The following is a 12,027-nucleotide window of genomic DNA, read 5'->3' as shown; positions in this document are numbered from 1 at the left end:
ATTTGAACAGCTAGCTTTGCTAAGGCTTTGCAAATGTGTAGCCTGCTCTATATCAAGCAGATTAAACTTAGTTCTACTCAATAAACTCTGATTCCTGTGATGCACGTAATTCCACAAATCAGCACAATTTCCAGGTTACACTAGATATTAGTGCCTGTGTGAAATAATTCCAGTTGGCATATGGGAGCAAATATTTTCCCAAAGGACATGCACGCCTCAAAGAGCATTTGAATACTTACAAATCCAACCAATTGTACACTTTCTGTACACTTATAATTTTGTTTGCATCTCCTATAGTAGGTGTGTCTCTCCTGAGGCCTAGCCACGTTCCAATATGTGTTTTGTCCCTTCAGGTACGTCAGGTTCGATTATTCCAAGATGAAGAGATCTACAGTGACCTCTACCTAACTGTGTGTGAGTGGCCTAGCGATTCCTCGAAGGTCATCGTTTTTGGTTTTAAGTACGTTTATTTCTCTGTATGAAATTTGATTTTAAGATTCTAAGTGTGATATCTTCTACCTGAACTTTCTGTGTTTCCACAAGAACAAGGAACTCACTACAGGTCCAGCCTATTTATACATGGATTTTTTATACACGGATTTGACTCAACACGAATGGCCCTTGCAAATGAGAAAGTGCTGATCCCTGGAGAAGGGGGAAAATGCATCCCTTTAAAATCAGTTTTAAAAACTGAACAGTCCTTTAACAGCCTCCTGAGAGAGAGAGAGGGCTGCAGGCTAACAATCCATCAATCCTTCTCTCTCCTGCAGACCCCTCCCTTCCCCAGCATGTGAAAGAAAGGTGATCATTTTGCATTGGTGAAGGGAGGGGCTGAGTGAAGTGCTGATGGATTGTCTTCTTAATGACTCTTATCTTAGAGTCAAAAGGTCAGCAAGGCTGTTTTTCAATCACTGGAGCAAAGAAACTTTGTTTTTTAAATAGATTTGCTATAGTGCGTTTTTTTATCCATGCTTTATGAGTGCTTGGAACGGAACCCATGCGAAAAATTAGTCTCAACCTGTACACTTGCTTGAGGTATTCTGGACGATCCCTTTTGTATTCTGCTATACAGCGTTCTGCTCAAGATCTGGGGAAGAAATTTGTTATGTGATGGCTTGATAAGTTCTGGAACTGACATTACTTTTGAATGGCTTGACTTTCAGAGATTTTGAAGGAGCCTGGGGCACCTCAGCTTGTCAAGATAAGGAAGAGAGGTGGCACTTAGCTAGTTCTGTGCTCTTGGTAAAATAAACTTATTATGGAAAAGAAAATGGTGGGATTTCAATTTGGGGCTTAGTTAAGTATAGCTTTTACTCTTTAGTGTGACTGATCTTTGCATTTGCTTTGTTTAGCTACTTACAATATTGTCACAAAGTTAACAAAACTTTGGACCATTTTGCATATGGTCCATGTGTCTAATAGCAGTTCTTGTTCCCTGAATTGGGCCAGGACTGAGCAGTAATCGGTTTTGGGCTCTAATTAAATTGTATTTAGTAAATGTCAGCGGTAAACTGAGGGAGGTGTTCTAGTTCTGAAGCTGTCCAAAATTTGCCTTCTGGTACCAGTGTTTAAGCCTGCAGTTCTTAGCACAGTTACTAGGAAGGAAATACCTTGAACTTGGTGAATTGCATTATGATCTCACCTTCATCAAAGAGGTACTTACCAGGTTAACAGAGCGTATGTTCTTTTCCATTTTGGATGGTAGAATAGGAAGGTGAATGGGTGGACAAAAGTGTGTGGCTTTCTCTCATAATTACTACTTACTCTTTTCTAATAGCACCCGTTCTGCCAATGGTCTCCTCATGAATGTAATGATGAGTGATGAAAACCATCGGGATATCTACATTAGTACGGTTGCCATGCCTCCCCTTGTGCATTGTCCCAGTTGCAGGGACATGGCCATTGCACATCCAGGTGAGCAAAACATAACTGGGAAGAGAGCTTTTCTTGCAAATGCTCAGAACTTATAGAAAACCTTGGTAGGACTGTTGTTAATTTAGCAGTCTGGTAAGAAATTGTATAGAAACTGAGTTTGACTAAAGGAAATGCCAGAGTTGATGTGTCATAAGAACATGTCTGCTTAATTATTTTTTCATTCATTTTTATATTTTTTGAATTTCTGTTCATTAAAATACAGTGACCACTACAATGAACTTGTTTAATTTTAGAGCCTGCCCTGTTTGAGGCTCAGGACATGTAACATTTCTGTCTTCATTCCAAAGTGTTTGTTTCTCTTGGATGGCAGTGGAGTTCACTTGTTTTCCTCCTAACAATTTCACAATCGGCTATAAAGTCTTCTATGAAGAGGAGCTTCCTCCTGACTACACTATACTCCAAACCTGGCCTGCATCTGTGCTGATGCTCCTTTACATTCAATTCCCCAGGTGACCCAAACGCCAAATGCTTGCAGCATGGCTTCATGCTGCACACTAAGTATCAAGTGGTGTACCCTTTCCCCACATTCCAGCCAGCATTCCAGCTCAAGAAGGACCAAGTGGTGCTGCTCAACACCAGCTACTCTCTAGTGGCCTGTGCTGTTTCTGTGCATATGTCAGGTAAGAGTCTGGTGTGTGAGAGAATGTGGTACTGCATGAATTACCCTAACCCTCTCTGAAAGTTTATGGAAGGCTAGCTTTGCAACTGCTGGATAATATAACCTCAATTGCTGGTGCCTTAGGCTGAAATCTTATACACATTTACCTGCAAAGTAGCTCTGGTGAACTTAGCTATAAGAAATAAAGTGCCAGTCAGTATTGACTCTTCCTGGGTTGGGTTTCTTTGTCATGCTAACATAAAATATAGATTAGGGTCACAATTCAAGATCATAGTGTCTTGCACCATTGGTTCATCTAACTTGGTACATTCTAGTTGCTGTTCATGAAGCCAGGAACAGAATCTGTAAATTGAGAGGAAAATCAGAGTATTTGCTCTATCTATTTATTGTATTTGATTTATACTCTGCCTTTCTCCCCAAAGGGCACCCAAGGCGACTCACAATCAGTAGATTAAAATACAATATAAAATACAGATTATAAAAACATTATAAAGCATTATAAAGCAATTAAAAACAAACAATATAAAATACACAGCAGTCAGCAATAAAATGTACAGTAAAAACATTAAATAAATAAGGTCTCAAAGGTTTTCCTAAATAAAAGTCTTCAGGCCTCATCGGAAAGATAATAGTGAGGAGGCTGTCCTCAATTCAAAGGGGAGAGAGTTCCATAAGGTAGGTGCCAACACAGAGAAGGCCCTGTTTCTGGCAGACATCCCCTTCAACTCTCTTAATGGTGGCACAATCAACAGGGTCCCCCGATGACCTCAGATGCTGTATTGGCAACCTTCAGTCTCGAAAGACTATGGTATCGCGCTCTGAAAGGTGGTTCTGGCACAGCGTCTAGTGTGGCTGAAAAGGCCAATCCGGGAGTGACAATCCCTTCCACACCGGGAGCAAGTGCAGTCTGTCCCTGGTCTGTCTCCCTGGCTATGGGCCTTCCTTCTTTGCCTCTTAGCCTCAGACTGTTGGCAAAGTGTCTCTTCAAACTGGGAAAGGCCATGCTGCACAGCCTGCCTCCAAGCGGGCCGCTCAGAGGCCAGGGTTTCCCACTTGTTGAGGTCCATCCCTAAGGCCTTCAGATCCCTCTTGCAGATGTCCTTGTATCGCAGCTGTGGTCTACCTGTAGGGCGCTTTCCTTGCACGAGTTCTCCATAGAGGAGATCCTTTGGGATCCGGCCATCATCCATTCTCACGACATGACCAAGCCAACGCAGGCGTCTCTGTTTCAGCAGTGAATGCATGCTAGGGATTCCAGCACGTTCCAGGACTGTGTTGTTTGGAACTTTGTCCTGCCAGGTGATGCCGAGGATGCGTCGGAGGCAGCGCATGTGGAAAGCGCTCAGTTTCCTCTCCTGTTGTGAGCAAAGAGTCCATGACTCGCTGCAGTACAGAAGTGTACTCAGGACGCAAGCTCAGAACAGATCAGACTATATGGGAGAAGGTGATTTCTCAAATACGCTGATCCCAAGTCATTTAGGGCTTTAAAGGTCAAAATCAGCACCTTGAATTCAGCCCGGAAATGACTTGGCTGTCATGCTGCAGCCACCAGAGCAGCAGATTTTGACCTTTGAGCAGATGTGATTCAGCACAGAGCAATCAGGGAAATACCTCTGAAACCGCTGTTTCAAGAGACTGCCCCATTCAAACTCAGCCTTTGTTCCTCCTTGGCAACAAAGAGTACCTCATTGTTGAGGTCCTTGGAAAACACATCTATTTAGCAGTTCCCCCCCCCAGCCCTCCAAGGTTCCTTGCTACTTGACTGAGTTTTAACTCTACCCCCAGCAAGAAAGTAATTTATGATAGTCAGCGCTTTGCTTGAATTTTATCACTACATCTAATTCTCCTGCAGAATTTAGGACTCTGTCCCAGCATTGGGATCCAAGCATCTTGCAAACTAAATTATTATTTTTTATTATTTTATTAATTTGTACCCTGCCTTTTTGCCCAACGGGCACACACAATGGGCTAAATTACTTTTAGCCATGAGTGAAAATGTTGGCAAATATTGCTGTATAAGATGCGGAATGCCCTGCAATTGTTAACTTTATCCCTTTGCCATTTTCTTTCAGATGATAGCAACTTTTGCCAAATCCTTTATGATAGGAGTCGTCAGCCCTGGTCCCCTGCTGGTGAAGTCTGCCAGACAACTGTTGTCTCACAGTGCCCCAGAAGCTCAGAGGAAAGGCTGGAAAATGACAGCTGCTCTTGCCGGAGCACAGCCACATTGCAGCAGCCCATCCCTGTGCCTCTACAGGACATAGAAAATTGTGTCTCACCTGCAGTAGCTATGGCAAAGGAGTTTGTTGCGGACATCTTCCGGAGGGCCAAAGAAGCCAAAGGCACAGCCCCAACAGAGGAGGCAGTAGGCAGTGGGCTGGAGTGCCTTCTTGACTCTGATGAAACCCTTGGCCAGGGCACTTTAGCCCCTTGGGAACTAGGGAAGAGTTCAAGTTCGTGCTTGCATTGTAGTGGTACTCGCAGCTCCACATTTTCTGGGGCGGACAGCATTTCTGACATGGGAGGATCTCCCAAAGAATCTTTTGTTACCAGCTCTGAGCTGGAAAGCCCACCGGCTGAGCCAGGCTATGTGAACTATACCAAACTGCGCTATGTCTTGGAACCCAGTGACCTCTCGGAGGCAGAGGATGGTGAGTGTCCCATTTCAAGTTAAGTTCAGTGTGTAGGGAAGAAACAGTAGCAAGATTTGGACCTCTGACATCTGGCTTCACAGGCATGAAGCAAGAGACTTTGTAGCAAAGATTATCCTCTGTGTCTCTGCTATTGGTAAAGTGATGCCCTTTCCATCTGTATGCAAAGTGTGGCACATCTTTGTTTTTTACTTTTGCACTTATGAGGGGTAAAGTGCATCTTTCCTGTTGAGCCCTGAGAAGGATCCTGTGCTGTCCCACTGTGCAGCTACAATGCATTTACCTTCTGTGTCACTTCTGATCCTGTAGATTTCTACTGTGCATTTGACCCATCCTCAGTCAGGGCTGGTAGTAGGTCTGAGGTTGTAAGGTAGCTGCTTGATGAACCTTTATGGCTGTGTTCTAGAAACACCAGGGATCCAAACGTTGCTGCCATCTGCTGTTTACATGTAGCAGTACGCTGGAACTGTGCTGTTAAGGAACACAGTTCTCCCTAGGCCAGGTCTAGTGGTAGTTATTCTAGTAATGGTTCTTTCCTCATTCCCTATTTGCTTTATCATGGAGCCCATGATTCTGCAAATTGCAAGTTAGCATCAATTACTTGCTATGTTTGATGTTTTGCCCTCTAGAATGACCAATCAGAAGTTTAGGAGGTGGTGGTGGTTGTTGTGAAGTTTGTCTGTTGGACTACTGCTTTAGATTGAGTTACTGTGATGGTACATTTTCCAATGCAGCATAACTACAGTAGTGTTCGATCTTTGGGATTCAGAATGGATAAGAAATTTGTGGAAAGTATTTGCCAAAGCATGTCTCCTTTGACTTTGCATACTTAGTGATAATAAAGACAGGAACACATGCCTGAGGATTTTTTCACTGTAGTGAAGATCTGTATGGCACATAGGAATCTAGCAGCAGTTATTACCCTGCTGCCATACACAGCAGGGTCTTCCTTTGAGTCTTATCTGGCTTGTTGATGGGGCAAGCAAGTATGTGTTGAATTAGATATAGTTCTATGTAGTTAATTATGTAAAAAGTATATGATGGCACAGGCGGGGGAGTAGCTGAGTCCAGACCAAATGTGCAAAAACCCACATGGAAATGACTTCCCATAGATGTAGTGCACATTTGGATGCAAAACTCAAGTGGGTTCCTAATTTGTGTTTTTTTTTTTCCCCCACCTCCTTAGAATAAGCCAAGTACCTTGGTTATGTAATCTTTTGAGTTTGGAACCTTCCACATGGGTTTGGAACGATTGTGTAGTTGGAAACTTGTGTGGCTGTGGGTTTTGAGACCTCTGAGGAAATGAGATGGCATTCTGACCTAGACTGTCTCCTGGGAGCAGTGGCGTAGCTATGCTATCTGATACCAGAGCAAAAAAAATTAATTTTACTGCTGAAACCAGGAGTGCCTTTTTAAAGGTCTCTGTCAGGCCTTGGCAGGCCTCTGAAAGGTATCCCTGACACCTCCTGAAGTGACCCCCTGCCCCTCTTAGCTATGCTACTGCCTGGGTGGACCCTTCTTCACCAGAGTTTGTCCCATCCTTGTTTTCTCAGAAGGGCAAACTCTCTGGAGGGAATCCCCCACCCCCTTTGGTGGGCAAGTATTACTGGGATAAATGTAGGTACAAAGAAGTCAGCCAAGAGATTATTAACAGCATCAGAGGAGGAACTAGTGTGGCTTTTTTCTAAGGATTAAACCCTGATTGGAATGAATGTGTGGTGGTAAATGTGGGTTAACACTCATGGATGTCCTGCTCATCCTGAATGTAAATCTACCATGAAGAGCAGCCAGAATTGCTAAGCAACTCACATTTTCTGATCATGTGTTGGGTCTTGTTGCTAAAAATAGACTGATGTGGGAAAACCAAGATTTTTTCACACCATGAAGCTGACCTGGTGGTGTTGCATGTTGTTGCCTGTTAACCTTGCTTATCTCGGTGAAACTGTAAGGCTAGGTGAACACAAAATGTAAAAACTGTAACTTTAAAATGTTAAAGAAATGAGATTTCAAACTGCTCGTTTTTGTTTTGTAGCTTGTACCAGGTTCTTGGATAGGGCTGTCCTGTCCACGAGTGATAATGTGTAAAATAAATGAGATTCTCAGCTATGGGGCATTAGGGTGGCTCTCTTTCTTTGGCTAATTTTATTTAAAATGTATATTTAACCTGACTTTTGATGTGAAAGTCCTCCAAGGCTTACAACAAACATTTTTAAAATATTTTAAAACGGCAATTAAAAACAAAACAAATACAGAGAAGCCAAGCAAACTAAAATTAGTGGCTCATGCAGAGCTAATTGATTGCCAGTATCAGTAGGTGTTTTCCATTGCCAGCAAAAGGACAAAAGGTCTACCTGTGGTTGGGAGGTATAGATTCAGGGTACAATCCTATCCAACTTTTCAGCACTGATACTGCTACAGTGCAACCCTGAGATAAGGGAAGAAATGTTCCCTTACCTTAAGTAGGCCTCTGGGACTGCCCCACCACCAGAGGATGCAGCACACACTCTGTTGGCCAGCTGTATAGTGCTAGAAAGTGGAATAGGATTGGGCCCTCAGCCTTTGAAGAATTGGAAGGAAAGAACAATTCCCTTTGAAACCTCCTGTTGCAGGAGGCAGATTTCTTTTGGCACCAGTTCTTTGTTTCATTCTTCCTAATATTGAGCTTCATGAAAATGTTTATCTTTTTTTTTTTTTTTGGAAGGTGGGGACTATCTGAAGAGTTGTCCTCTGCTTGGCCTCACACTGTGCTTCCTTTCAGAGTATGAGGATGACAAGATCTCCTTGCCATTCGTTGTGACAGACTTACGAGGAAGAAACTTGAAGCCCCTGAAGGAGAGGGCTGTTTGTCAGGTGAGGGTAGTTCTTGTGAATCAACTGTTACCAATCTGCTCGGGTGAATAAAATTAAATGTTATATAACACTGATGAAGCCTAATATTGCTAGTAAAAGTAGAGTTTCAGATAGCACACCATTGTGACTTGCTCACTTGTTACAAGAAATCTGGTTACTGATTCATGTAACTAGTAAAACATGTTTTGCAAGTAGAGGCTTCTTGCTACCCAGGAGATTAGACTTTGTAGTTAGAAGGTGTTAAAGTAATTGTATAAGATCATCTACCTGGGCGTTGTGTGATTATAAGATGGTATCTTCTGTAGCAGGAGCTGAACTTCACTGTGTGTCATGAAAGTTTGAGGGAGCAGGACCAGTAGAGGAATAACCCATTTTCTTAGTCTCATGAATTGTTGGGTCAGAACCTGACTAACCTACAAGCCCATTCAATGTTAAGCTTCAGTTGCTGAACTTTCTGCTTGTCCATCTTGTTCCCAACTCTATTGGGGTCAGTGGTAGATGGGGGTCTATTAAATTATTATTATTATTATTAACAGTATTTATATACCGGTTTTCAACAAAAAGTTCCCAAAGTGGTTTACAGAAAAAAATCAAATGGACATTGTTGTTGCTTTGGAGGCCAGCCCAGGGGGGAGAACTTTACTCCATGTGCGGTGTGTGCATTTTTATGATTAGGTCTCCCAACTGACTCCTTGTTTTACTAGTGTTTTCCCTAACTTGTGCCTAATGAAAGTGATTTTGATACCTAAGGATTTCAAGCAGTACCTCAAACAAGTAATCAAATATAACTCAGAAGTATATGATGATATACTTTGACTTTTCCCCTTAGAACTTTGCACACTCTTGTCGTGATTCAAATTTATTTTATATTCAGTGTTGCCAAGTTGTCTGGGACAGCAAAACCCATTTGTTTTGAGTTTCGGGAAGCTGAGGTACAAAGATGTTATAGCTGATTTATGAACAGTAGTCATGGAACATTGTCTTAACTTCTTGTGATTATTTTTAATAAGGATTGTGGGAATGAACCAAATGTGCCATCAGCACATAGCTGGCTCTCTAGTGATCTGGGAGTAAAAATACAATGGTTGGTGGTTAAAAAGAATGATTGTGTCTGCTTTAAATCTCTGAGGTTTATGAATTGTCTGTCCTGAGGATTAAGTGCTTGAGGTACTTGTGCCTGCGGTGCTGATGCCTCCCTTTTAGTTCAACCACTTCTTTTCTCCCCTTGCTAGGGCCAATACTTGACAGTGGAACAGTTGACTCTGGATTTTGAATATGTCATTAATGAGGTAATACGGAATGATGCTTCATGGTCCAGGCAGTTTTGCTCCTTCAGTGACTATGACATCGTCATCTTGGAGGTAGGAACATGGTGGGTGCAAGCTAAAACTGCCAGTCTTTGTTTTAGAGCGGGGCAGACCATGTGAGGGCATGTTGCTTGACTTTTTTGTCTGCTTGCAAATTCTCATTGTTAAGTAAATTAATTCCTTGAATCTTAATGGCCTGAATTGTTTTCTGGTAGCAGTATATCATTGCAGCACCTTCAACCAGAGGCCTCTGCGTTGACCCTAAATTTCATGTTTTGCTAAGATTTCTCTTTCAGTGGGAAAAGAGCTAAAAACAAGTGAACCCCTTCCCTTAGTGTTCCAGCAAGTTGTGATTTTTTTCTTTTTTGCAAAGAGGTAAATCCTCTTCATTCTTAACAAGGTTCTGGTCTTCACAGTACTGGTATTATAAGGTGCTTTTTGATATGTTTTGACTATTTTCAGTAATTTTGCTCAATCTGGAAAGAAGCCTGTGGGTGGCAGGCTTGCAGCTGGTCTTACGAGGATAAATGGAAGCAACCCTAACTAAAAGACCATACAAATTGTTAGCAGGTAACATTCTAGAGAAGCTCCCTCTCCTAGAAATCAGAGTTCGCAAAATCTCTTGTCAGTTAGAAGGTCAGGGATTTTTTTTCCTTGGCACTTGAAGTCAGAACTGTCCCTAGCACCCACTGGGGGCTGTCTGGCTTGTATACTTCATGTTTATGGTGCCTCTAACACCAGGGGGTCTCCAAACCCTGGCCTGGGGGCCAGATGCGGCCTGCGGCAAGCCTCTATCCAGCCTGCAGCCAACCTCTGATCCCCTATGACGCAGTTGACCAAACACAACCAGAGCTATGCTTGTGGGGTGGGGGAATGGGAGTCCATTTAAGTGTGCACTTTATTTCTTGGGTGGTGTTTGTGCTTGGAGAAGTCCTGGACATTTGAGCCCATTCATTTATTCATTCATCTAAGTTCCATCTCTAATGAATTTATTTAAATTTTATATTTAATTTTCTTTATGGCCCTCAACACTGTGCCAGATACTTTATGCGGCCCTTCAGCCAAAAAGTTTAGAGACCCCTGCTCAACACAAGTGTTTCCAATGTGATTTACATATAATAAAACAATTTAAAATGTAATATACATAAAACAATGCTCTTATTCTTGAAGAATTTTATTAATCTGTTATAATTTTATGTGTATTAAATGGGTTTTTTTTACTACATGTATTTTATCCAAGTTCTTGGTAGAACAATGTTTTTCCACTCATCTCTTGAAAAGAAGCCAAGGAAGTGTGTGTGTGTGGGCCTTTTGTAGGAGTGTGTTGCAGAATAAGAATGTGTTCCTAGTAGAAACCAATCTTGGGTCTCAGAAAGATGATATAGAGCCTCAGTATCTGAGAAGGTGGCATGTTCTTTTGCTACTGGTACAGAAAAAGGCATTTCCTGAGATAGGAGCCAGTGCTGTATTAGGACTTTAAAGGTCAAAACTAGTACTTGAAATCTGACTTGGAAACAAATTGGGAACCCATATATATTTCTAGTCTGTTGCTGTGTATTCTTTCCAATTCCTGCCTATAAACAGCAGGTGGTGGCAGCTTTCTCAATTAGAAGTTTCTGAATCACTTGCAAGGGCAGCCCTACATGGAGTACAGTGCCTAGTCCAGTGATTCTCAAACTGTGGGTCAGAACCCACTAGGTGGGTTGCAAGCCAATTTCAGGTGGTTCCCCATTCATTTCAATATTTTATTTTAATATACTGCATTAGGCTTGATGCTACCATGGTATGTGACTGCATTTGGGAACATGTTACAGATCTGTACTTAGAACAGGCTACTGTGAATATCCTTTTGGCGATCCTAACCTCCCTGCGAATTACAGGCCTATCAGCTTACTCTCTGCAATAGGCAAAATTTATGCAAAATACCTAAGTAATAAGCTTTCTACCTGGATCAACTCTAAGGATATCCTAGGTCCTGAGCAATCAGGATTTTGTCGGGGCAAATCAATAATGAATTAATTTTATCTCATCTAGTCCACAAGCAGATTAAGAAAGCCAAGGCAAGACTCTACGTGGCTTTTCTTTATCTAAGAGCTGTGTTTGATTCCATTGCTAGAGGTCTTCTTTGGTCTAAATTAGCCAGCATGAGGATTGATAAAAGACTATTGATGTTAATTAAGGTCTTATACTCTAACACATCATGTAAAGGCAGATATACCAGGAGTGGTAGCCTAACACACCCCATTGCTATAAACAAAGGGGTTAAGCAGGGATGCATTCTGGCTCATAAGAACATAAGATCAGCCCCACTGGATCAGGCCATAGGCCCATCTAGTCCAGCTTCCTGTATCTCACAGCGGCCCACCAAATGCCACAGGGAGCACACCAGATAACAAGAGACCTCATCCTGATGCCCTCCCTTGCATCTGGCATTCTGACATAGCCCATTTCTAAAATCAGGAGGTTGTACATGCACATCACGGCTTGTACCCCGTAATGGATTTTTCCTCCAGAAACTTGTCCAATCCCTTTTTAAAGGTGTCCAGGCCAGATGCTATCACCACATCCTGTGGCAAGGAGCTCCACAGACCAACCACACACTGAGTAAAGAAATATTTTCTTTTGTCTGTTCTAACTCTCCCAACACTCAATTTTAGTGGATGTC

The 12,027-nt window shown here is 42.3% G+C and overlaps 1 protein-coding gene across 3 annotated transcripts in view; it reads left to right on the top strand.

The window, feature by feature from the left end:
• DCAF15 (DDB1 and CUL4 associated factor 15) overlaps window positions 1–12,027 on the top strand; it is a 28,448-nt gene that overhangs the window by 9,080 nt on the left and 7,341 nt on the right. For 2 of the 3 annotated variants that reach the window (XM_066614902.1, XM_066614904.1), the window contains exons 4-9: window positions 354–460; window positions 1,778–1,914; window positions 2,385–2,555; window positions 4,627–5,205; window positions 7,907–8,055; window positions 9,288–9,416. In XM_066614902.1, the coding sequence (XP_066470999.1) occupies window positions 354–460; window positions 1,778–1,914; window positions 2,385–2,555; window positions 4,627–5,205; window positions 7,907–8,055; window positions 9,288–9,416 (1,272 nt within the window). The remainder of the gene's footprint in view (window positions 1–353; window positions 461–1,777; window positions 1,915–2,384; window positions 2,556–4,626; window positions 5,206–7,906; window positions 8,056–9,287; window positions 9,417–12,027) is intronic. The other variant, XM_066614903.1, reaches the window with a different exon arrangement.

Source organism: Tiliqua scincoides, chromosome 2 (genome assembly GCF_035046505.1).
Source record: "Tiliqua scincoides isolate rTilSci1 chromosome 2, rTilSci1.hap2, whole genome shotgun sequence".
Lineage (NCBI taxonomy): Eukaryota > Metazoa > Chordata > Lepidosauria > Squamata > Scincidae > Tiliqua > Tiliqua scincoides.
This window is presented reverse-complemented; position numbering and strand designations above follow the sequence as displayed.